The 27,174-nt window shown below is 47.6% G+C and overlaps 1 protein-coding gene across 1 annotated transcript; it reads right to left on the reverse strand.

Annotated features, from left to right (window-relative positions):
- Nucleotides 1–991: 991 nt before the first annotated feature.
- CHST2 (carbohydrate sulfotransferase 2) lies at nt 992–3,830 on the reverse strand. Its single transcript, XM_049785901.1, has 2 exons — nt 3,279–3,830; nt 992–3,153 (listed from the first exon to the last, which is right to left on the reverse strand). Exon 2 carries the CDS (start codon nt 2,963–2,965, stop codon nt 1,367–1,369), a length of 1,599 nt encoding a protein of 532 aa, XP_049641858.1. The 5' UTR covers nt 2,966–3,153; nt 3,279–3,830; the 3' UTR covers nt 992–1,366.
- Between the last annotated feature and the right edge of the window lie 23,344 nt (nt 3,831–27,174).

The following is a 27,174-nucleotide window of genomic DNA, read 5'->3' on the forward strand; positions in this document are numbered from 1 at the left end:
CTAAGAATACCTATAAGTCATCCCAAGCAAACCGTTATAAATCCACCTTCCTTTGTGCTAAGTGGGTGCCCTTTTGTTTCTCAGATGAAACTTCCCTTCTTCGTTTACCCAGTGCACAAACCTCGGTCAACACATATACTTGACTTTTCTAACCAAAAGAAAAGATCATTACCCCTGTAAATGACATTCATTGCTGAGGTGGATATTCTGATCATCCAACGTTCTTTTAATGTCATGCTTTCCTTTTGAAACATCTTTTTAAAACAAAAACATAAACCAAGGCCCAGAGCACTAGTCTCTACTTCAAAGTCTCTTCTTAAGGCAATAGGAATCAAGGCCAGAAGCCTCTGATGTGCTCCTAGGTTTCCTTCTTCCTTTCAGGGCTCCAAGTTCAACTGCTCTGTCTACCTCCTCCCCACCACCACCACCACCACTGGTCTGGCTGCTTTTTTACCTTTAAAATGGAGATTATTCCCATCCCTGGGCCCCCAACAGGCTTTGATCTCCATGTGTGAAAACACTCCCAATTTCTCACCCAGGACCCCATTAGTAGTTACAGACCAAAACCAAGTAGAAGAGGGGAAGCTGAGTCGCAGCTCCATCTGAGAGTGGAGGCACATAGCCAACAGAATACTATCCATCATCTTCTTTATTAATACTCACAAAGAACCCCTGCTCTTTACACAAAAGTTCAATTACAAGAACGACTCCTCCTGGGTCATTTCATGCCCAAAGGGGCCTTTTTCCCACCCCTTCTCCACCCCCTCCCCCCCATGTCGAAGCAACGCTTTTACAGGTTCACAGGTGCCACAAGAACTTTTGTAAACACGATTGGGGTTATCAGACCTTGACTTCCTCAACATTCCCCCGTCAGAAAGAAAGGCAGGTGAGGGAGAAGAGGGAGGATTGAGGAAGGAGAGGGGGCTAGGAGGGAGAACTTGGGAGGGGTGTGGAAGGGGCAGAGGGGGGCAGGGAGAGGAGTAGGGGAAGGGATGGCACGGGGAGCAGCGATGAGAGGGGGCCAGGGAGGGATCAGGGGAGGGCTGGGAATGGAGAGCCCTAAGGAGAAGCGGAGAAGCAGCTAATCGCCGCGCGTGTGCGCCTTCCCCTTGGTCTTTTCGGGGATGGGTGTGGCGCGTGTGTTGTGTCTGTTCCTTGAAATTCAATGACTCAAAACATCGACAGCGAGTGCCTGCGTGGTTATTTCTAGGACGGCTCTATAATGGGCTGCTTATGTGGGCTGCCTCCGTTTGGGTCTGGGCTGCTTTTGTGGAAACAACAATCCCGCTCCTCCCGCGAGTCTGTCTGGGCCGGCGGTTGGGCCTGGGCGGCGGGAGCCCGGCTCCTAGGTTTAGGTTTCGGGGGCTCAGAGGCGCGGCTTTCGGAGCAGGGTCTTGCTAAGGTCCTTGACCTCCTCGGGGCTGCCGACGCGCTCGTAGCCCAGCAGGGCCATGGGCTGCGCGCAAAACTCCTCCACCTGCTTGATCTGCTGGAAGGTGAGCGCGCTGCGCCAGGCGCTGGCAGCCTGCGTGGCGTTGCGCGCCGACACCACGAAGGGTTTGGAGGACGAGCCCGAGCCGCTGGTCATGTTGAGGGCGAACTGCTCCATCTCGGGGCTCACCAGCAGCCCTACAAAGTCGTACACCCTGCGGAGGGTCTTCACGGGGTCCCCCACCAAGTCCTCGTACCGCACCACCAGATAGTGGCCCTGCAGCCAGCCGGGGGGCTGCAAGGCGGTCTGAAGGGTCTTGGCCATGCTGTTGCAAATCACCTCCATGGCCCCCAGCGCGTGGTAGTCCGCCGGGCCCCCGACACCCTCCTTCTTGGCGCCCAGCTTGTGGCCAGCCGCTTCCAAGAAGGGCATGCGGTGCGCTCGCGGGTCCCGGCTGCGCACCACTTGCAAGCTCTCCCGGATGAGGCCGTGTCGGGAGCGAATGCGCGAGCTGGCCACGGCGCGGGGGTCGCGCACCAGGTGGATGACCTTGAGGTCCAGGGCCGGGTCGCGCAGCAAGGGCGCCAGCACGGCCACGTCGAAGACGCGCACGCCCTTGATGACCAGCGTGCGGTACTTGCGGCACTCCTCCTCGAAGCGCGCCAGGCGCTGCGGGGGACACTTCTTGCACACGCGGTCGTCCACCAGCCCCACCACCTCCTTGCGGTAGGCGGGGCAGAGCGGCGACGAGCACACCACCTTGTTGGTGGCCGCGCCGAAGATGCCCAGCGTGGTGAGGTTGCGCCCCCCGCTGCCCGCGGGGCTGTACAGCTGGAAGACGGAGAGGTCGCAGCGGTAGAGCGCGCTCAGCATGTCCCGCGCCGCGCCCTGCAGCGACACGGCGTCGCCGGGGTAGAGCTTCTGCCACACGTGCCACACGGGCTCGTAGAGGAAGAACACCTCGGGGTTCTGGTTGAAGAGCTCCCCGAAAAACGACGAGCCCGAGCGCCACGTGGTGAACACGTACACGAGCTGGCGCTTGGCGCCGCCACTGATGGGGCCCCCCCGGGTGCCATTACCCGGAGAGGCCGCTGGACCCGCTGCAGCTGCAGGCGCCGCCTGGACGGCCCCGACGGCGGCGGCTGCGGGCGCACGGAACGGGGTCCGGGAATCCAAGCGCGGGTGCGCACGGGGCGGCACCGCGGGCGCAGCGCCCGGGCGCTCCCAGCCGCCCCCCGCCGCAGCCCCGGGCGGCCCGTCGGGGCTACACTGCTGCAGCGGCTCCTTGTGCCACTTGTAGTCCAGGAGGTTGAGCATGGTGAGCACCAGGAGCAGCGCGTACCCTGCGCATAGCACCAGCGCCTTCCTGCGGAACACCTTCATGCCGAGCGGGGACGCGGGCCAGCGGCGACCCGGGCGCCGGGGCCACGGCGGGAGCGCGAGCGGGAGCAGCGCGCGCGGCGCGGCGGGGGCGGCCGGGAGCAGCCGGGGAGGCGCGCCCGGAGGCAGGGCTCGCGGCGGGCTGCGGCTCATCACAGGCGCGGCCCGGGCCGGCGGCGCGGCGGAGGCGGCCCTGCAGCCCGAGAAGGAGACGCCGCGGGCCGGCTGCGGGCGCAGGGGCAGGGGCCGCGATGGAGAGGCGGGCGCGGAGGCAGCGGAGGTCGGTCCCCGGCGGCGCCCGGGGCTGGTTCTCCCATGGCAGCGGCGGCTCCGAGAGGGATCTGCAATTGGGGGAAGCGGAATAAACGGGTGTGCACTCTCCATCCCGCGCGCGCGCGCGCCCCTAGTTTTTAGCAGGGTCCCTCCCCAGCGGTGGGCCCAGCTCCCCGGCTCCCTCGGCGCTCACCTGCAGTCGCGGGCGCGCCCCGGGGATCACGACCCCGCGCTGTGCCCCGATTCCTCGCGTGCGCTCTGCAGCGGGGGGCGCGGGCAGGCAAGGCTCCCCTGCGCCTCCGAAGGGTCCACTCGAGCCTCGGGGAGAGTTCTGGGCCGTGGGCGCCCTGAGGGTGGAGAAGGGAAACTTTCACCGGGCCCCGGCCCCGGCTTCTGCGCTCCTCGGAGCCGGGAGCTGGCGCTCGGCTGGCTCCGGCGGCGTCTCGTCCGCCCTCTCGGCACCGCAGGCTTCCTTCCACGCTCGGGGGGCGATGGTGGAAGTAGCGGGGACGGGGGGAGGTTATTCGGGTCCCAGCTCCCGGCCAAGCGGCCCCGCCTCGCTCGCTCTCGGCCTCCACGCAGCGGATCTTGCCATCGCGCGCGCGGTGGCCGTGGAAAGGGCGCGCGGAGACGATGCAGTAGCAGCAGCGGCGGCCGCTGCTTCCATCACTCCGAGGATGCCCGGCCGGGCATGGCTAGCTCCGCCGATGCCGACCGGCCTGCAAGGACCCGAACACGGCCGATCTGAGTGAGCTCGGAGTCCAGCGCTCTCCGCGCTGCCCAGCCCGGCCCGGCCCGGCCCGCCCCGCCCCCGGCACCAGGCGCTTCTGGCCGGCCAACGAGGACTCGAGCTCGCCGGAGGAAGCCCCCGCGCGCCCCCGGAGGATGCCGCTTACCCACCGCCCCCTACGCCGAGCGCCTGCCGCGCACCCGGCCGGCCTGTGCGCGCCGCCCGCCTGCCTGCCTGCCCGCGCCGGGTTGGTGCGCGCCGCCGTCTGTCCCCGCAGCTCCGCCCCTCGCCTCGCCTCGCCTCGCCGCACCGCCCGCCCTCCGCCCCCCGCACGCCGGGCTCGGGCTCCCACCAACGCCGCCAACGCCGCCGCCGCCCCGGAGGATGGAGATGCGGGGCGCAATCGGCGATCGACGGTGGCGGCGGTCCCAACGCGCGCCCCGCTTGGGGAGCGGGTAAAGTTGGATGCGGCGCGCTGCCGCCTCCGGGCTCCGGGTGGGGCGTGGAGGCTGAAGTTTGGGGCGAAATCGCCGCCCACGGCCGCGCGCCCCACTCCTCCCTCGGCGTGGGCAGAGCTCAGAGCGCGGAGGTTGGGCAGGCCGCGCGCTCCGCTCGGTCCCGGGGCCCGGAGCCGCTCTGGCGGCCTGGACATGATGGATCTCCCAGTCTCCGGGCTCCCAAGAAGACGCGACCGTGCTCCCGAGTGGGGGTATCTCAGCCCTTTCTCCTGGACTCTCTTCTAGCTCTCTCCGCGAGCTAGGAGTCCCCCACGGCCACGGGAGCAATCGTGCGCCCTACCCCACCCCGCCAGGCCTCCCGCGTCTCCATTCCTGCCGGTGCGTGCTCGGTGGCTGAGGTTGGACGGGGGTGCGGGGAGATGCCAGCGATCCTCGTCACGTACAGTCAAATTCGGCTGTCTGCTTGTTAGGCAGGATCAAAGGATTTCTTTGAAAAGAACTCGTGGAAGAAGAAAGTCATTTCTGAGTCGCCTTAAGTACTTTAATAGAGTCTTTCGCGCTCGCTCCCTCGCGCGCGCGCTTCTCCCTCTCCCCCCACCCCTTTTCTCCCTTTCTTTCGCATCAAAGACGATGAGGCCACGCCTCACTTTTACCCGAAAAACAGGGACCAATCTAACGGGTTCTGGAATTAGTTAGGGTCAGATACGCTGCGGGTGCTGAAGCCTCCGTGGAATTATTACATTGCTCTTTCTTGGCTTTCAGGACCTCCCGCAAAATGCGTGGATGGAGCTTTTTCCTGGAGGCTTTTTCTTGAATGTCTGTCCTGGTGAGGTTGGTGGAGGGTTGGCGGAATTCTTGCATTTGGAGCTTCCTTCTAGGCTTAAATCTCCATTCGAGCATTCTAGGGGGTATCTTTTGAATGCAGAGTTGTAGTAGGGTTTCTGGCCAGAAAAATAATTCAAAGAATTTGGGTAGCCCCTTTTCCAGGATAACCCGAATGCCAAGAGCAGAGCCCAGCTCCTTTCTCTTCCCTGGGGTGTCAGGATAAGTCACAGGGGGTTGATGAAAAAGGAATTTAACAACGCAAGTACAGGAGAACATCTTTGGGCCAGAGACATAGTACATCAGGAAGGAGCTTGCCTAGCACTTTGGCCGCCTGGGTTCGGTCCCAGGACTCCATATGGTCCCCTGAAACCACCAGGAGTGATCTCTGAGTGCAGATCCAGTAAACCCTGAGTACCACCAGGTGTGACCCAAAGTACCAAAAAAAAAAAAAAAAAAAAAAAAAAAAGTAGATCATGGTGCTGGAGCGATAGCACCATAGCGGTAGGACGTTTGCCTCACATGTGAAAGACCCAGGATGGACCCCGGTTCACAATTGCTGGCATCCCACATGATCCCTGAGCCTGCCAGGAGCGATTTCTGAGTGCAGGGCCAGGAGGAACCCCTGAGCGTCGCCAGGTGTGGTCCAAAAACCTAAGTAAATAAATATATATTTTTTAAAGTAGAGCAACTTTGGGGCCGGAGCAGTGGCACAAGCGGTAAAGCATTTGCACCTAGGACGACCGTGGTTCGATCCCCCAGCGTCCCATATGGTCCCCCCCCCCAGCCAGGAGCGATTTCTGAGCGCATAGCCAGGAGTAACTCCTAAGAGTCACTGGGTGTGGCCCAAACACACACACACACACACACACACACACACACACACACACACACACACACACACACACACACACGCTCTGCCCCTCTTCCCCACAAAAACTAAAAGTTGAGCTAGCGGGGCCGGGCGGTGGCGCTGGAGGTAAGGTGCCTGCCTTGCCTGCGCTAGCCTAGGATGGACCGCGGTTCGATCCCCCGGCGTCCCATATGGTCCCCCAAGAAGCCAGGAGCAACTTCTGAGCGCATAGCCAGGAGTAACCCCTGAGCGTCACAGGGTGTGGCCCAAAAACCAAAAAAAAAAAAAAAGTTGAGCTAGCACCTCAGGAGACAGAGAAGGGACTTAAGAAGGAAACCAAATCTTCCATTCCAGCCTGATTCCAGGAAAAATTATTTCTAATATTTGTAATTTGATTTGTCCCTTGTCTTCTAGAAGGCATCTTAGTTGCAGTTGCTTTATATAAAAACTTAAGCAGCTGTTTGCAGGGAAGCAATTTTGTACCCCTTTACTAGAGTTGGCAAATAGTATCTGAACTTGTCAGGGCCCCACAGGGAGGGTTCACTGGCATGAATCTGCAGTTTTTGCCAATCCTACTCTCCTGCGAAGATTGCGTCAAAAAGGGAGAGAGTGTAGTTAGGGCAGAGAAGGAATCACATGACAATGGTAGGTGGAAATGATCACTCTGAACAAAAACTGGGTGCTGAAAGTATATGCAAGATACATTCTTGTTAGGCCCAGAGCAGTAGACCGCAGGAGCCAGGAGTTCAGTAAAGTTTCTGCAGCAATTCAGCAGCAATGGTCCAACAGGAGCACTTTGCTAAGGCTAAGAATCATTGAGGTTCTCTTAGCCCTCCCTAGCAAGCCAGGGATTTATATACTCCTTCCTCAGTGCCATCTTGTTTCAAATGGGCTAGGGGTGGGCTTCTGGTAACTATCTTCACCCTTAAAGGGACAGTTGCAGCTTATGGCTGACCAGGGGCCATAAGAGTCTCTGTTTCCTTATACCTTCTCAGTAACAATATTGCAAATCACAGTGCTTGAGAGAGAGAGAGAGAGAGAGAGAGAGAGAGAGAGAGAGAGAGAGAGAGAGAGAGAGAAAGAGAGAGAGAGAGAATAAAATTCTGTCATAGCAGCAGATTGGAGAGCTAGCTGGAAAGAGAGACAGGGAAGGAAACTAGAGACACTGGTGGTGGTGGGAAATGTGCTCTGGTGAAGAGATGGAAGTTGGATATTATATGACTGAAATTCAATCATGAACAACTTTATAATGATATATCTCATGGTGATTCTATTTTAAAAAAATTTTTTTTTGGTTTTTGATTCACACCCGGCGGTGCTCAGGGGTTACTCCTGGCTGTCTGCTCAGAAATAGCTCCTGGCAGGCACGGGGGACCATATGGGACACCGGGATTCGAACCAACCACCTTTGGTCCTGGATCAGCTGCTTGCAAGGCAAACGCCACTGTGCTATCTCTCCGGGCCCTTAAAATTATTTTTTAAAAAAATAGCCTAGTCATGGAGTCAGAGTGATAGCACAGAGGTAGGGCATTTGCCTTGCATGCAGCAAATCCAGGACAAATTTTGGTTCAATCCCCCGAGCCAGGAGCGATTTCTGAGTGTAAAGCCAGGAGTAACTCCTGAGTGTCATAGGGTGTGGCCCAAAAAGCATAAAAAAATAGCCTAATCTTATTATTAAGACTTATTATTAAGACTAATATTAAGAGAATTAAGTCAATTTGTAAGATCTTCCCCAGCTGAGAGATGACACAAGGGGCTGGGGTACAGGTCTTGCATATTGATACCCTGAGTTTGATGTGACTTGAGCCTCCAGTAAGAAGATCCCAGTTTGTTTTTATCTTTTTTTTTTTAATCAGAACATCTTCATAGACAATCTCTACCAAACATTCAAGGGCTAGATAATTTATGTGTTAAAGAAACACTGTGAGGGAACAGAAAAATCAGGGATACCCACTTCATTTAAGGGGTATTAAGAAAAGAAATTCCCCTGGAGAGAGCTCAGAGAAAGAAATAGATCCTTTTCTCTGATTAAGTATTACAGAACTTTAACCATGAGCCCAACAAAAATGACTGATTTTGGGAAGAAACAAAAGTACAACCACATCAATTCACCACAAGAAAGTAGGAAAGGGGGCCGGGAAGGTGGCGCTAGAGATAAGGTGTCTGCCTTGTAAGCTCTACCAAGGAACGGACCGCGGTTCGATCCCCCGGCGTCCCATATGGTCCCCCCAAGCCAGGGGCGATTTCTGAGCACATAGCCAGGAGTAACCCCTGAGCGTCAAACGGGTGTGGCCAAAAAAAACAAAACAAAACAAAACAAGAAAGTAGGAAAGACTTAATAATTATTGTGCCACAAATAAACCAGGGCTGATCTAATTCTCAGGAAGGGAGCAGAATTGAAACAGGTCTAGTTTCAGTACCCTTTGAAACTGACACTCTGACGTACTGGGAACATACAGAGATACAGAAACAGAGACACACAGACATACAGATACATAGGCACACAGGTGTGTGTCTGGAGATACAGACATAAAGGCACAGAGATATACACACACAGACAAAGATTTTAGAGTGGTGGCTACGCTGAAAGAAATAGGTGGTGTTTTAGGTTGATGACATTTTAAATGGGGTATGACCTTTGCCAAAGGGAAGTAAAACTTGGAGATGGAGAAGTCGTGTGAAATCAGGGCTGAGCAGTGCATGCAGAGGACTTGTGGATAAAACCTAACCATCCCACAGGCATCGGAAGAATGGGCATCCTCCATTCACGCCGGAACCAGGCAAGCTATCTATGAAACATCCAAGGTCTTTTACAGCAACAGCTGGAAGCAGTCTTCTACCAGGAAAGACACTATCAAGGGTCAGACATCGACCCCCTAAAAAGAGACTTCCGTTTACACTGAGAAGACTTGACAACATCAATGACCTGCTCTATAGGACATGGTTCTCTCTAGTGCCCCTTAAGTGTGAGGTGAAACGAGAGGAAGCTATGCACCATCCTGACTGCAATATGGGATATGCAGACTCCAGGATCTTTAATACAGAAGTATGATACCAACAACAGAGACTATGTGAGGAATGGAGGTGTATTGCCACTACAGACGATGACTCGAATTGGACAAACTAATTCGCCTGGAGCCTAGAGTCAGTCCTGTGCCAGGAAACTTCAGGGTTAGGGTCTCCTTGTATTTAGACCATAATTTGTCTTTCCATGTCCCTTATGTTTTGATGGGCCTATGCAAACAAATGCCACTTTAATACCATTTTTTATTATGTTCCCTTGACTCTAATTCTTAAGAAAAACAAGCCACTAAAACTTTTGAGGTTAACTTAAACTAGTTTGTATGTACATGGAACTAGAGAAATGTACTTTGCTCTCAATGTGTAAGGAGCTACATAAGTATAATGTCTTTAGATTATATTGTGTGCTGCTAAGAAATAGTATGTACTACAACTGGGGATTTGAGGGACAAGGAATTGTATTGTACATGGGTTCAGTTTTGTTTTTATTAATGCTCTTTGGCTGAAAGTTCAAGGCTGGGATATCGATGGGACTACCGAGAATTCTGTTTATGGGTGATTGGGCTTTCACTGTAACTTTACCCTGTCCTCTTCTTTACATCTTTGTTGTCATAATTAAAATAAAAAAAAAATCACTCCAAAAAAAAAAAAAAAAAACCTAACCATCCACCCATCTATCCATCCACCTATCCATTCACCATCCATTTATCCACCCATCCATCCACCCATTCATCCATTCTATATGTATTAATCTCCTCCTATGTACCAGGCAACCTAAATTCTAAATGTAATCTAATCCTATTCACCTACTATGTACCAGGCAACCTAAATTACATATAACAGAATTTTAACTATGAACCAAACAAAAACGCTCAGTAGCTTGAGAAGAGTCAAAAATACAATCACAGGGTTGGAGAGACAGCACAGCTCGAGGGTGCTTGCCTTGCATGCAGCCGCTCCAGAATAGATGGTGGTTTGAATCCCGGCATCCCATATGGTCCCCCATGCCTGCTAAGAGCGACTTCTGAGCACAGAGCCAGGAGTAACCCCTGAACACTGCCGGGTGTGACCAAAAAAAAAAAAAAAAACAAAAACAAAAAACAAAAAAATATATATATAATCACATCAATTCACACTAAGAAAGTAGGAAAGACTTAATGGTTATTGTGCCCCAACGGAACCATGGGTTGATCTAATTCTCAGGAAGGGATAAATAAATAAACCAAATGAAAGAAAATGGTTGCTGCCCTCTCATCCCAATAGTGATATCCTAAAGGGATGGCCTGTCTTCTCAGAAGGAACCCTGCCATTTTTTAGCTCTGTGATTTGCTTCATTTTTAACTCTGTGATTTGCTTTTTCTCTAGACTATGTGAATGATCCTCATATATCCACAAATTTTCTTCCCCTCTTCATTAAATGCTCCAGAGTTGGTTTCTGTTACAACCCCAAATTCCTCATAAACATGGAGGCTTACTCTGTTCCTTATTCTCTCTCTCTCTCTCTCTCTCTCTCTCTCTCTCTCTCTCTCTCTCTCTCTCTCTCGCTCTCTCTCTTGCTCTCTCGCTCTCTCTTGCTCTCGCTCTCACTCTCTCTCGCTCTCGCTCTCTCTCTCCCTCTCTCTCTCTTTTTTGGGCTCTCCTTCCCCTCTCCTCTCTCCTTAGAGCAGAGCTTTCTGAGTTCTTAGGTTTAAATTCTGAATCTAGTCAGTGAGTGGTGCACACAATTCCAGCCCCATTATAGGACTGATTGTCTCACTTAACCCTGTCCTGACTCATCAACCACACTACAAAGTCACCCCTGCACCTTAGCCACATAGCCTTGACAAGAACACCTGTTTGATCAGACTGGCTTCTAGAATGAATGTCGCATGTCACAATCAATAGTTCCTGACCTCTGGTCCCATAGAGCATCTGAATTCTTTCATTATTATTTCACAATGGTCTCCTACTGAAATTATATATGTGGTGGTGACCCACAAAGAGAAATACTAATGGGAAAAAAGAACATGAATTCAGGAATGTGTTCTAGCAATTTATTCCCTGAAGTCTTGTGTACATGGTAGAGGTAAGTCAAAGAAATTGGTTGCGCCTCCTGGTAGCCAGAGTAAAGAAGAAAAGTTGTTCAGAACAACAGCTTTGCTTGACACAGAAAACTTAAGGGGGAAACTTATCTTCCTTCTACCCTACCTTTGTTTACTTGTTTATTTGCTTGTTTCAATATGCCAGTCTCTGGCAGGTTTGTGCCCTATACTTACTAGCTGACATGTACTATAGGTTCTTAACAAAGAATTTTGTTCTTAAATGTGTCTCAACTATGAAAACCAGTAGAGGGGTGGGCAGTGCTGGTCCTATGAGTCCTACCCATGCAATCTAATTGCACTGCAGCAAAACTCAATGCAATGCATTGAACAGTTCAATGTAGACTGTCCTGCCCCTCTGGTAGTCTGGCTGGCTGGCCAGCTTATGGCAGCAATCTGCATGCAGCTATGTCTCATGCCAAAATGTCCATGGATCAGTAACATCAAGTAACATTCTGGGGGAAGCACTGTTGGAAAGAAGAGCCCCAATTCTTTTTTTGTTTGTTTGTTTTTGTTTGGGGTCACACCCTGCAGCGCTCAGGAGCTATTCCTGGCTCTACACTCAGAAATCGCCCCCGGCAGGCTTGGGAGACCATATGGGATGTAGGGATTCAAACCACCATCCTTCTGCATGCAAGGCAAATGCCATACCACTGTGCTATCTCTCCTGCCCCCAAGAGCCCCAATGCTTGTGATCTCATCTCACATCTCCATGGCAAGCAGCAGTGCTCAGTCAGGCTTTCCCCTGTGCTCTGTAGCTGAGAGTAGCCAGAGCAGGGATATCACTGCAGTTCCTACTGGCCTTTTACCTCACCCCTGCTCACCCTTGTCTTAACTGAATGGGTTAGAGGCTAGAGAGTGCCTTATGCCTTCTTCCAGCTCTTCAACTTTCATCTGGAGCTCCAGTTGGCAGAAATCCCTCCTAGACTCAACCTATTCACTCCATAGAAGACCTGTCCTCAACTGTCACAGAGGAAGCCTGTTAAGAGGATGCACCTACCAAGAGAGGGCCATTCCCCTCAAAATGGCACTCAGACCCCTCTCTTTTTCCTGATCCCTCTCAAAGCATCTGGACAATACAGCTCGGAAATCCTAGAGAAGAGCTGACACTAAGATTTTAGTACAGAGTCAGAAATGCTTCCCACTTAATCCAAAGGTCACCCAGAATCAGCTGTCAGAAATGAACAGAGCTCATGTCATGTTATGAAATACTTGCCAGACTTGCAAAGAGATCTCAGCAATGAATTCTGATTAGAATTATAAAACAGAGACACGTTCCACAACCACTGCCATGTCTGCTCATTGGCCATGTCTGCTCCATTGACTCATTTTATTCTCAAGATAGATGTAAACCAAGCTGCAAAAATAAATAAATAAATAAATAAAAAATCATGGGTATACTGGCCTCACAGCTGAAAACTAGGACACTCTTGAAGAAAGGGGTAGGTCAAGTCTTCACCCTGCCAAAGCCTCAGAAACTGCACCACAACCCACAGTAGCTGCCACAAAAGCGGTCCAACTTCACTGCTTTACCACTGATTTCTGCAGAGATGCCGAAACAGCCAAAACTCCAGGTATACCAGTATTTGGACTAAGAACTCTCGGGACTTCTTTGAGTGAAAGCAGACATTCTCATTCCTGCTTTTTGTATTTTCAGAAGCCTTAACGGTCACAAATACATCCCACAGACAAGACCATGTTAGCCACAGAACCTGAAATTTCTGGAGTGCCAGGCCACATAAATGCTCAGATCAGTTATATGTGTCTACACAGCACCTCCAAAATGTTTAGTATTGATGTCCCAGTAGGAACATACTAAATTAGATGTCAAAGAAACATAGAAGTGTCACCTAAGGTCAACAAATAAAACCAGTAACACAGAATGATCAACTAACAACAAGCAGCTTTGTAAATCTTCAATGACTAATGACCCCATTGTGAGATATGACAATTTTCTTTTTCTGTTTTATTTTTTTTCAATAATTCCATTACCATATAGCTGTGAACAAGCAATAAAAGCAAATTATTTTGTGTCTACCATGGGTACAGGCTAGAGGGTGGGTAGCAACCTGGGATCAATGGTAGAGGGAACGCTACAATAGTAGTGGGATTGGTGTTTAAACATGAAAGGCCAGAAACAATTGTGTTATGAACAACCATGTAAGCCAACGTGATTAAATAGCAGTAAAAATTTTTTTCATAAAATAAAATCAAGAAACAGGGTTAAGTCATAGCGCAGGGTGAAGGAAGGCACTTGCCTTGCACACAGCCAACCTAGATTTAAGTCCTGACACATAAATTATTTTTCAGGCATCACCTGGAATTATCCTTGAGCACAGAGCCAGAACTATCAGTTGTGGCCCCCAAGAAAAAGAAAAGCATGTACAGTGCAGGACCTGTGCTTCTCTCTGCTGTCTCAAGGACTACAAGAGCTGATACAAAGACTGTCAGGTGGAAAATCATCTTGATTAACAAGGGCATAAGTTCCTTAAAATGTAGAAATAAGACAGAATGACACATTAAGATTTGTGAATGATCCTGGGGTCAATTCTACCCATTTTCTCACTAACTCCACGTTCTTGGCCAAGATATGTCATTTCTCTTCTTTAAAATATGGTTAATAACAGTTGACTCATAAACTGGGAGGGAAAAAATAACAGGCCCTCCAGATGGCAAAGAAAGAGCATCCACCAGGCCTATGAAAAATTCCCCATCATTATAGGTTGTTAGGGAAATGCAAACCAAATCAGTGGGATAGCCACTCATACCAAAAAGGCCCATCTCAACACCAGAAACAGCCAGGGCTGGTGGAGATGTGGATAAAAAGGAAGAAAAAAAATCTGAAGTCCTTAGTGATTGTAGAATCATCCATTGTGACGGGGTATTTTCTGAAGAAAGGTGAGCACTATGTCAAGTCTCTGAGGAAACACAGCTTCATTCTTGCAACTTAACTGACAAAGGATCTTGTAGTAATAGCTATTTTACACTGGTGATCTCCATGCCTAACTGTTTCAGTCCCAGGGTGTACTGTGAGGTACAATTTCATACATACATTGTATGACCAGGTGCAAGAAAGAAGGTACAGGGGCCAGAGAGATAGCATGGAGGTAAGGCATTTACCTTTCATGCAGAAGGTCATCGGTTCGAATCCCGGCGTCCCATATGGTCCCCTGTGCATGCCAGGAGCAATTTCTGAGCATGGAGCCAGGAAAAACCCCTGAGCACTGCCGGGTGTGACCCAAAAACCACAAAAAAAAAAAAAAAAAAAGAAAGAAAGAAGGTACAACAGAAGGGAAGCTTTCTGGAAAAAGAAAGTTGATCTCAAGCTACATCCTTTTCAGTTTCCTTTTCAGCCCTCTGCTGGGTGTTTTCACCTTTCCTCTTGCCCTGTGGCTGTGAACTGAATGCCCAGTTTTGTCAGTTCTTTCTCCTCTGACTTCCATCATCCTTGGTTATATGTAGGGAAAATTTGGATACTATTTTAGCTCCAAATGTAACTCTTATTAGTTTTCAGATGATCTGTCTTTGACCTCCTGCAGTTGTCACTTCTCTGTCCCAACAGAATGTGTGGTTTTACTTACTTCCAAGCAGTGACGTTCCAGCTCCTGACTAGTTGTTGCTGAGTCTATTTCTAGACACAAAATGTTTTTGTTCATTTGTTGAATTATTTCTTTGCCTTCGCCTTGTTGGTTCTCTATTTCTCTGCAAGATTTTATAGAACACAACAAGATGCAGAAAAGTGCCTTTTAAGGGACTTCCCTGGTCCACTTGGCATTGAGACGAGAAGTGCATTTGAATGCCACGGAGCAGATTCCAATCCAATAAATACACACAACTTGGTAGCATTGACAGCTCCATCTACAAGTGCTCCATTTGTCATTGAAAGGATCTTGCTAACTTGATGCAGTTTCAACTCCACCCAGGAAAGGAAAAGTTGACTCCACTACATTATGAATTTTGAGTTTTATGATCCACACTGGAGTTCACTCAGATTTATTTTGCTGCCATTATTTTCATAATAGATATTGATTTTTTTTCTTCCTCCTCAAATCCCACTTCCTGGAGCCTCAGAAACTGGTGGACTCAAGCACAATCTTCTCAGTTTATCACTTTCACCTTACTGGGGAGAACCGATGGGCAGCTGTATCCATGGCCTGAACTGTGCCCAGAGGACCTAGCTTGGTGCACCATGTCACAGCACACAGGGCAAGCAGAAAAAGAGTCAAGACCTCAACAGCAGAGGCTTGTCCTCCCTTTGCAATCACAGTAAGTTCTCAATTAACACACTTGGCTCTGCTCAGGAAGCTCTGGATCCTGACTTCCCACAATCTGTCTGCACAACCATGTTTCCCCCAGATGTGTGCTGTTGTCAGAGTCCCTGTCCCTTTGGCCTGGAATGCCAAGTTGGAGAAGACCCACCAGGGAGGTGCTGAGTTGGCATGGGTTCTGCTAACAGATGGACTGATCCAACCCTGTTGGCATCTGCTTGGATATTGATGGCCCTTATGAAACTCCCGTCTCACTCAAGCTAGGCAATTACTTGCTGAGGTTCTGCTGGAAGGCCCTGAAAATCCAGCACTACGGAATCACCCATAGTCCCAGCCAAGATGATTAATCTTTACCATCCTCTTAAACTGCCTGCATACAATGTGCACTCACAGAATATTATCCATCTGGTTGTTTACAACAAAGTGCTGAATGTGCACTGCATATGTCTGGGGTCCACATTTAGGCAAGTCCCCTGGTCCCTTCAAATTCAAGAAGTAAGTTCTGACTTATTTTCAAGCGTCCCCACACAGCTGTGACTACAGTCAGTAGGAGGAAGATAAGGTCAACTGTATGCATCATCATGGGTCTTTCTCCAAAGCAATTTACAGATGCTCATCTTTACGGTTACCCACCAGAGAGGGGGTCAGGCTGAGCCCCAAACCCTGTCTGCTATACCCACACCCCGTAGTCAGCACCATGCAAACAATGCAAATGGCCCAATTCACTGCTTCACACTAATCTCTGCAAGCACAGAGTTGACTAAAAAAAATCCCAAGTATGCCATTTTTCAGGCTGAGAACTCAGGGTCTTCTTGGAGTGGGAGCAGGCAGCCTTCCACAACCCTACCCCACCCCACCCCAGTTCCATACTCCTGGAAGCCCCAGAAGCCACATCTACATCCCACAGTTGCTGGCATGTAAGCACAGCTTCACAGCTCCAACACTTAATCTCAGAAGAGACGTAAGCCAAGCTAACCTGCCAAAACTCTTCATCCCAGTTCTACAGATCCTGGAGTTTTAGAGTACCATAGCACATTATCAGTGGCCTGATACCTCCAAATTCCACAATACTGGCAGCCAAATAGGAGCAGAGAAATTAGATGAGAAGCTAGCATAGAAGCCAACAAAGCTCAATATACAAAAACAACAACACAGAAGGCTCAAGTAGCAACAAACATCTCAATAAGCCCTCAGTGACTTCAGTGGCCCCATGATGAGATTTTTCAAATGTTTTTCTTTTGCTGAAGTAACTTTGTGATAATCCCATTAGCCATTTTGTTGTACAAGCAATATAAATTACTTTGGGCCTATCAAGGGGACCAGGCTTGGGGCATGGGTGGGAAACTTGAGGGCATTGCTGGAGGAAAATTCACACTGCCATGCTGCTGGAACTTTGAAAGCCCCAAATGACTACACTACAAACAACTCTCTGTAAACCACAAAATTTCAATAAAAAGGGGTCGGGCAGTGGTGCTAAAGGTAAGGTGCCTGCCTTGCCTGCACTAGCCTTGGACGGACCGCGGTTCGATCCCCCGGAGTCCCATATGGTCCCCTGAGCCAGGAGCAACTTCTGAGCACATAGCCAGGAGTAACCCCTGAGCGTTACCGGGTGTGGCCCAAAAGCCAAAAAAAAAAAATTAGTCTCCCAGGGCCGGGTGGTGGCGCTAGAGGTAAGGTGCCTGCCTTGCCTGCGCTAGCCTTGGACGAACCACGGTTTGATCCCCCTGCGTCCCATACGGTCCCCCAAGCCAGGAGCAACTTCTGAGTGCATAGCCAGGAGTAACCCCTGAACGTTACCGGGTGTGGCCCAAAAACCAAACAAACAAACAAACAAATAAACAAAAGAATATATATAGTCTCCCACCAGTGAAGGAAGAAGTTTCTGAGAGATTGAAAATGAAGCGCTGATTTTGCTGACAAATAGATAAGTTCTATTGCATTTTAGCAGCCTTATTCCACTCTGTTTCTAAGGACGATTGAATGCCTATCCCTGTACTCAGAGATACAGATTGGGGGGATGAGGGAGGGAAGGTCTTCTTCCCTCATCAAAGTATTCTCCTCTCATCTCTCCCACAAACCTAGACCCAAGTGATACTAATTGTACATTTGTTAAGGGCAAGGAAGAAGTGTATGCAAGTGTAGAAACTGAGTCAGTGACAGAGAACAACCCTGGAGGGTAGAGGCAGCCCAGTCCATCAACTCACCGGGTTCTTAGGTGACTTCTAATTCTGATTTTTGCCCCCTAAATTCCCAGGTCTTTGTAGATCTTCCCCACCAGCTACCCCTTTAGTGTTACTACTAAGTACAGTTTCCCCAACCTCATTTATTCCTCTACCCCTTTCCGTCTTTCTTTCCATGTGCAGATACCACTGGTTCTATTGTTTACTTATTATTTTCTTTCATTCCACTCACTAATCAAGGCCTAACATATGTTCATTTAAAAAAGAAGTCACAACTCACACAGACACCCACCCAGATTGGAAGGCCATCCTCGTGTTCTAGAAATGAAAAGTAACCAAGACATGAATCTAACAACAACAAAAGGAAGTCATTAAAAATCCAGCTAGAATGAGCATCTATAAAAATCTCAAGCAAGCTCTGTCTTTAAAAGATAAAAGGAAGGGAAGATGAACATGTATTAAAAATGGATCTTGGGGATGGGAATTCCTCTGATTCAATGTTAATATCAACCTAAAACAATATTGTGAAAGATATGTAAGCCACTTTGGTCAAAATAATAAAAAAAAAAAATTAGGAGTCATCCAGCCCACATAGAATGCCAATAAGGAGAGGAAAAAGTAGATTGACCAAAAAAATTTAATAATAATAAAGAAAAATAAATAAACCTTATGCCAAAAATAAATAAATAAATAAATAAAAATGGATCAGACATCTGCCCCTGACTAACACTGAAAAAGCTTCTCCTTTCCAAGTAGAACTAAAAAAATAGTGGGGAAATTTTTCTGGTCTTAAAGAACTTAATTTCCTCAGAATAGAAGTTTCGTAAGTTGTGGGTAAGAAGGTAGACATAGTTAATATAGCTCAGCAGGTAGGTTGTTTGCCTTGCATGCTGCCAATGGGCGTTCAATCCCTGGCATCAATCCTGCGCCTGCCAGGAGTAATTTCTGAGTACAGAGCCAGGAGTTAACTCCTGAGCACCACAGATGTGGCCTAAAAAAAAACAATAAATACATACATAAATAAAATTTAAAAAATAATAATTAATAAAAAAGAATCAACCTGAAACCAATCAACTTGAACATGGTATAGTGTTAATAAATGCACCTTTGGGACCTCTCTAGGACTTAGCATAGATATGCTGCATGGTGTGTGTGGGTCTGTGTGCATGCGATTGCATGTGCACATATATGTGCGTATGTGTCCATGTGTGCATGCTAGGAGGGGCTGGTGGTGAGAGTGACACTCAACACTTATTGTGAGTGAATTTTTCCTGCTGGTTTTAGGGCTGCATTCAGCAGTGCTCAGGGCGTATTCCTGGCTCTGCACTCAGGAATTATTCCCGGTGGGACTCAGGGGACCATATGGGGTGACAAGAATGGAATCTGGGGCTGGCATGTGTAAGGCAAACGTTCTGCCTTCTGTACAGATTAATCCTCGCTTAACGACCAAGTTCTGTTTCAAAGACTTGGTAGTTAAGCGAATTGGTCGTTAAGTGAGGAACTGCTTGTACTGTATACAGTAGTATGGTATGTGCATAGTACTTGACAATACAGTATTCTGAATACGTAAAATAATGAGAAAGAGCAAACTGAAAACTTCCACTTGTTTTTAATTTGCATAGGTTGTGTAATTTACACAGAGTACTGCAATGTATTACAGAACATCAAGTTAGTAAAGTAAGTACATTAAAGCACCAAAAACCACAATACTGTACTGTAGAGTGTACAAGATGCAAAAAGGGTATTTAAAATAAAATAATGGTGAAGAGATGGTCGTAAGTGGGAGTGGTCGCTAAACAGGTAGGTATTAAGCGAGGAGTATCTGTATTGTCTCTCCAGCCCCTTGAATGAATGAATGAATGAATGAATGGGAAATGGCACGGCTGTTCTGACTATGAAACGGATTTTGCAGCATCCTTTAGTTTAACTGGTCCATTAACCGTCAGTGGTCCTTAAGTGGGTAGCCCTCAGCAGGATATGAATTCCACCCTCAGAAGGCCTCCTCTGTGTGGTGAGTCCCAGTTACACAATGGATGTCATGACCTACTTTGTGATGATTCACAGAATGTTCATGCTATACCCACTCCACAGGCTGAAAGCTTTTGTCTATTCACACTCCATCCTGAGCCAGGAAAGTCCTCACAATTAGCCCTCTCACCAGTTGGTTCTGTGAGCCACGTGGTTTCTTGGAGTCCCTGGTTGGCTCTGACTGGTGTCAGGGTCTGTATAAAATCTCCAATCACCATCTCTTGTGCAGCCATGGGTTTGTGTGGTTGCCTGCGCCACTGAAAGCAACTTCCTCCCCAGCCGCTTTAACTCTTCACTGCTCAGGGGAATCTTCTTCGGTTCATCAATGTCCCTGTAAGGATTCCCACGCAGGGCTTATGAGCTCTGCCAAAAGGATCAAACACAATCTGGTCACCCTTAGAAAAGTCTGTGAACTATACACATGAGCACTGTTTGCATCAGTGATGCAAACTGATTGGAGACTGATTTTTTTTTTTTGAAGCAAAGCTTTTTTCTGGGCCTTCTTCCCTAAAAACATACAGTCCGTCCAATTTTTATCAATTGTCTTTCAAACTTAAGGGCCACATGGGCATCACCTCTGGAGTTACCATCATCAGGGGGGGAAATCAGCTTCTTTTAACTTAGTTCATTTAATGTGATCCTTACCCCAGCTCTATCCAAGTTGCAACAAACTGCAATATTCCAACTGTTCTCTTCCTTTCCTTCTCTCCCTCTCTTCCTTTCTTCCTTCCCTCCTTTTTTGCTCCCTTCTTTCTTCCCTCCTCTCTCCTCTCCCCTCCTCCCTCCTTTCTCCTTCCTTCCCTCCCCTTCCTTCTTTCTTTCCTCCCTTTGTCCCTTCTTCATTCCTTCATCCTTCCATCTCTCCCTCCCTTCCTTTCTGTTTCCGGGTTCCCAGTCTAGGGGTTCACTGAGAGATCTCAGATAGGATTGGGGAGAACAGATAAGTCATTCCACCTCCCTTACCCCACATGGTTATCAACAGGAGGACGAGCAGAGTCTCTGCTAGAGGGACTATGTGCAGAAAGGAGCAGCTGAGAGCAGCAAGCTCATTCTGGGGATTGACAAGTGAGAACATACTGGAACCCAAGTAGAAAAGGGTTCAAAGACCTACTTCACAGATGAGAAAGCTTAAGGCCCCAGAATGGCCAAAGATCTCACACAGACCCACTCTGGGCAGCGCCAACTGTACGCATTGGATTTGCCCTTCAATGCCCTCTGCTCACTGCCCTGGTATAACATATCAGTTTAGCTAAGCCCTGAGCACTTAAGCTTCTGCTCTACTTGTTTATATGAGTGAAGATGATTATTTTTTGGCTTTTTCACCTCTGGGGAGAGTTGGATTGATCACAAGGAACACAGGAAGGAGACACCATACTTGTATGGTATACAACCTCAATATCCACACAGAGAGACCATCTCCAGCAGGACCATTCATGAAGGCCCAGCACGATCACAGGTTAAACTCTCCCTCTTCCTCTCTTCTCCCTCCTCCCATCGTCGGATCAGCCTCATTCAACTGTGGAAATCAAATAACTGCTGAAGCCATAAACCACACTGAGCGGCTGATGAAGGAGAAAGAAGCCAGGTCGGCCACGTTGGCCGCATGAGCTTGCTCTTCTTCTCTTGCTGTCTGCAAAGCACAAGCATTTCCGTTTGGATTGCAGACATCACAAGCTCTGAGGCTCTAAATCTCTCAGCTTCAGTCCGTGGAAGTCAGTGCTTTAATGCAATTTTAATAGGTAGTGATTTTATTTGGTATCTAATGGAGTCAACCAGGCGTGAAAATAGACATGGGAATGTGAGCGATCGTGAGTCTGTTAAGCAGTGTCAGCCGAGAGGGACTGTTGCTAAAGTGCGGAGCACAGTCAGCTGTAGGAGATGCTGTTATTAGCTTTATAAGGGACCGATCTTATTACCCAGACAGGCAGGGGCTGTCTTCTCCCTGCTAATTGGGCATGTAGATGCTAGGAGGATCAGCACCCGTAAATTCCATACTCCCATCCACTCCAGCAGGTCTTGCTGGGAAAGAATTTCCTATCTCCAGATGGCCATAGAGGGTGGATCTCAAAGATGAATTTTTAACACAAGAGAAGAGGGCAGAGCAAGACTCACGGGTTGGGCACACATCTCACAAGTGAATGGATTTGGTCTGGGACTGCACGTCCAGCCCCTATAGTGACAGTGATCAAAAGGTATAACACAAGATAAAATCCCACAGCTCTGAACCATGCCTACAAACACAGTCACCATATTTGAACTGGGCCAGCTCCATAGACTCACCTTTTAGCGAATGAGATGTAAACCAAGCCATGAAAGATTAGGACTACACCTGCCCACACAGCACAAAGCTGGCCATCTCAGGAGGAGAAAGTAGCGGGCAAAGCTTCTACCCTGCCAAAGCCACACTTGCTGCCTCCATCACCCAGAACCACTATTTCCCCCAATGGCCCTACCTCATCACTGACCCTCTGCGATTCCCTATGGAGATGCCGATCTGACTATACTTCAGGTATGCTGATTATTGGGCTGATATCACCAGGACTTTTTTGGAGCCTTGCAACATCCTCCCTATCTCTCCCTTTTTCCAGGAAAGCCTGGAAGCTGTAACCATGCCCACAAGCATTTGTCATCTTAAAACCCAGCTTCCTTCCAGGAAGCCCTGCAGCTGAGTATATTTCCTTAACATTCATAGTATAGCTTTGAATTTCAGGGCAATTTCATCTGTTTCATATTCTCATCTTTAAAAGAATACCCCAATTAACAGACTGGACATATAACAAAATCTTACCAAATCTTCTGCCCTTGTATTAATAGCTTCATTAAATGTACAATAATTTTCACAAATGAGCTTGCTACTATACTTTTTCTTTTTTTCTCTTCTCTTCTTTTTAATTTCATTTTTTCAATACCTTTGCTTTTACTTATCTGGAAACAAATGTATTGTGATCAACTATGTCAATTATGTGATGCATTTTCTTTAAATAAATATATATTTTTTAAAAAATCCCACAACTGGGGCTGAAGCAATAGCATAGCAGGGAGGGCATTTGCTTTTCAGGAGGCTGACCCCAGTTAGATTGCCAAGATACCATATGAATCCCCATAACCTGAAAGGAGTGAACTCTGAGCCAGAGCCAGGAGTAAACTCTGAGCACTGCTGGTTGTGGCCCCCAAACAAATCAAAACAAATAACAGAGCCTTTGGCTCTTTATGAAAAAATATAAGACATAAGTCTGGTTTACCTTCCCTTACAACCAGGAAAGGCTGTAGAATTGGGGCAGAAATTTTGATGAGCAGTGGCTAGAGACGTAGTATAGCAGGCAGGTAATTTGCTTTACAGGCACTGACCTGAGTTCTATCATCAGCATCCCATATGGTCCCCTGAGTACTTCGAGGAGTAATTACAAAGTTCAGAGCCAAGAGTAACACCTGAGCTCTGCCAAGGTGTTAGAAGTTTAAAGTTTCCTGTTAAGGGAAATATATAAGTGCAGTGCCTGGTGTGATGACAGACCACAGGAATGGCCAGCAGAAACTAGGGTTGCCTCTGATGACAGACCCTGGTTGAAGACTTAAATATTTCATTGTCTACTCATCTATATGTCTGAGATACACCTTTTTATGCAAGCGTTGGATTCAGGTGAAATCTTTCCCTCAGAAAAATATTCACATTTTGACATTGCACCTATACTACATTAACTGAAGGTAGTTCACAGCAGACAGAGCAGCTGTAGCAAGCACCACTCCTGAAATATCTTTATGTAGATGAGTTCAAAGAAAATGTTCCTTCCCTCTTATGAGAAAAAATGAGTATTGCTTCATATAAGAAATAACACACAGACTAACACACCAAAAAAAATCACTTTTAGATTAATTGATAAGCATATAGTTCTAAAACTATTGCTTCAATTTTGGTTTGGGGCCACACCCAGTAGTGCTCTAGGCTCACTCCTAACTTTGGGCTCAGGGATCACTCCTGGAGGGAATGATCCATACCTACAGTGATTGACTCCAAGTTGACTACAACTTGTTTGTAGTTTGGGCCCTGCTTTTATTTATTTATTTATTTATTTATTTATTTATTTATTTATTTATTTATTTTGGGTTTTGGGTCACACCCAGCAGTGCTCAGGGGTTACTCCTGGCTCTATGCTCAGAAATTGCCCCCAGCAGGCTCAGGGCACCATATGAGATGTCAGGAATCGAACCACCGTCCTTCTGCATGCAAGGCAAATGCCCTACCTCCATGCTGTCTCCCCGGCCTCCATGCTTTTAAGTTTTTTAAGTATTTTTTTATTGCAACTACATGGTATTCTAACACTTTCAGCTTAGGTGTGCAACTTTGAACAACACACGTTTATAAACCACCCCTTCTCGCTGCTGATTCCATTCTATTCTTCACCATATCACCCCCTTTCTTCTGATCTCTGTGCCCAACCCACTCCTTTCTTAATTCTGCCCATACATCTAGGAGTCTCAAGACTTGTTTCTATTTCATATAGATCGTTCAGTTGTTTGGGTCTCTCTTAGCACACCACTAAGATCATACAGAGACTTGGCTTCTGATTCCGGAGAGACATATTGATTATGAAGCACATGTAGGAAGTCGGGAGGAGGATGGTGATGATAAGGCTCATGCTGAGGTCCCTCATCCCACAGTAGGCAGAAGCAATTCCAGAAGTCCCCTCTGTCCATGCTCTGTATGGCCAACAAGAGTCAGACCTCCTACCATGCACAGGTTCATCTGTGAGCACTGGCAGGGGGAGGGTGCTGGCAAATGGGGGGAGTGGGCCCCACAATCCTGTACCCAGAGAATCCTCAAGGACCTGGGTCATGTGGAGTGGTGATACAGGTAAGAAATGTCCCTATGTGGCCACAGGAGTTCCAGCAGGAGATATTGGCAGTTTCCCTGGATGCAAGCACAGAACAAACAGCATGGACACAGCCCATAGGAGACCAACAACTTGGTTTGAAAGAAAATCCCAGAGAGTAGCACTGTCCTATGTGGTGCAAAATGTGGCTGCATTCCGCCGCAAAAACTATTCTAGGGGTGTCTGGTCTCTGTTTTCTTCAACAGGGGGATTCCTGAGCTTCCCCCTTATTGCATGTAGCCAGAACTTTTGTCTGACACTAGAAATTAGACAGCTCCTTTGGTTTTTTTTTTTTTTTTCTCTTTTGCTTGCTTTTTTGGTTGGGCCCACACCCAGCAATGCTTGGAGGTCATTCCCAATGGTGCCAATGATGAAGCCAGGGGTCAGCTTTGTGCAAGGCAAAGGCCTTACTCTGTCTACCTTCTCCAGTCCTTTCCTTTCTCTAACTATGTTGCCAGAGCTACCAGAGTCTACAGAGATGGAAGCCAGATGGGCAAGGAAAAAAACAGCACACCAAAGGGATACCCAAGGCTAACCCAGGCCAATCTGTAGACTCTCTGGGTTAAATCATCAAGCAGAAGTATGTGTGGACCCAGAACTTTTCTGTGGGTTGGGAAGCCCAGCCTTACTCCTTTTGAAAAGCAATAGCACCTTGGAAAACATGCCCAGTTTAGGCCTGCCCAGGTCTCCTCCTCACTCTCAGCTCTGAAGAGAGCAGCATGGCACGGTTTAAAGCAACTGACATGAAATTCTCCTTCTAAAATCCAAGTTAAGCAAGACATGGGGAGATATAAGAGAAGCTGCAAGATGGAGATTGAATAGCCAAGCCTTTGCATTCCAATGTGACTGTGAGTTGGCCCTCAAAGAGAAAACTTTGAACTTCTCACTGGGTAGAACAGCATTGGTCAATGCACAATGCTTGTTTTCTATGTATATATATGTTATATATATATATATATATAAAAGCTGTTCAAGAATGATGCTCAACAAAGCTATGTAGCTGAATTCTGCAACTCGTGGTATTGGAAGGTCTGAATTCCACAGTGAGACTAATTATCTTAGCATTGAGCTTTCTCTCATGCTGCGTACATTGTTATTCCTGGTTTTATTATAGGAGACAAAACACCACTAGGGATTGTTGCAAATACAGGCAGATAAAGACTATTTCTGAGAGGTTTTGACAAGTTACTTGTCAACCAGGAGAACAAACAAGAAGAAACATCATTCCCAGTTGCAATACATTCTCTAACATGTGCCAGCTATTTAAGACAAATGAAGCCTACTTTTAGGTCAATCAATTTAGGATTAGACCAGTATTTTTAGATGTTGACACTTCTTGAGATGCACTTGATGAGTGAGCTTTCCGCTTTGTGGCTCTTACACATATTTAGGATTTGGCACAGAGTTAGACATCTGCAGCATTTTTCCTGGGAGGACACATTCTTAAAATAAGAGGCTATATCAGGAAAAGCTGAAGACATACACCCTAGATGAAGCACGCATAAAACAAGATTTTTTTTTTTTTGGTTTTTGGGCCACACCCGGTAACGCTCAGGGGTTACTCCTGGCTATGCGCTCAGAAGTCGCTCCTGGCTTGGGGGACCATATGGGACGCCGGGGGATCGAACAGCGGTCCGTCTCCTAGGCTAGCGCAGGTAAGGCAGGCACCTTACCTCCAGCGCCACCGCCCGGCCCCATAAAACAAGATTTTGAAATCGAGATCTGAAATGCTCTTATGTGGTGCGACTTTGGGGTTTTAACACCTAGCGCTGCTTCATGAGAGAGATCTTTACGAATCCCAGAGTTCACTGTCCCAGAAGTATGTGAAGGATCATATGGGTCCTTTATTAAAATGCTAGTGTGGCCAAACGCCACCTGAAAAGCATTCTCCTAAATGCTCTTAATAAATTCCTTATCCTCAATAGCTATTGCAGAGCAATACAACAAAACATGCTGAAATAAGAAAAATCATCTAAGAGCACTTCATGTAATAGAACCATTAGGCTGACACAGTAGTCAACCTAGTGAGATATTAAGCTTTCATTTCCATGTTTTAGTTTGATGGAGGGACAAGTGTTTGTTCGTTTTCCTTTGTTATTTTTTTAATCAAAGTTTAGTTCTTCCAGATTGTCTATTTGTGAGAACTTTGAAAAGCTTGACATGTCCTCAGGACCTTACTACAAAATTTATTTCTGAGCCAAATTTACAGTGTACGTTCAAGTTTTATAGTTTCATTTCTCTTGTCTAAAAGTAGGTTTTAAACTTTCTAACTGTATACATATCTTAAATGATTCATTTTGTTGTTGTTGTTGTTGTTGTTGTTGTTGGGTCACACCCGGCAGTGCTCAGGGGTTCCTCCTGGCTCCATGCTCAGAAATTGCTCCTGCAGGCTCGGGGGACCATATGGGATGCCGGGATTAGAACCAATGACCTTCTGCATGAAAGGCAAATGCCTTACCTCCATGCTATCTCTCCGGCCCCTGATTCTTTTTTCTTTTCTTTTTTTTTTAAAGATTTATGGGGGTCCCCCGTGCCTGCCAGGCGCAATTTCTGAGCAGATAGCCAGGAGTAACCCCTGAGTGTCACCGGGTATGACCCAAAAACAGAAACAAACAAACAAAAGTTTTATAGGGACATCCCTTATTCCCACATAATCTGAAAATATAAACTGCAATTTGAAAATACACACAAATTAAAAGTGTATATGTACACTCACATAACCACATTTATTCTCTCAGGCTTCCATTCTCCTTTTTGTGAAAATCATACTTCACTGCTTGATT

The sequence above is a fragment of the Suncus etruscus genome, chromosome 13 (assembly GCF_024139225.1).
Source record: "Suncus etruscus isolate mSunEtr1 chromosome 13, mSunEtr1.pri.cur, whole genome shotgun sequence".
Classification (NCBI taxonomy): domain Eukaryota; kingdom Metazoa; phylum Chordata; class Mammalia; order Eulipotyphla; family Soricidae; genus Suncus; species Suncus etruscus.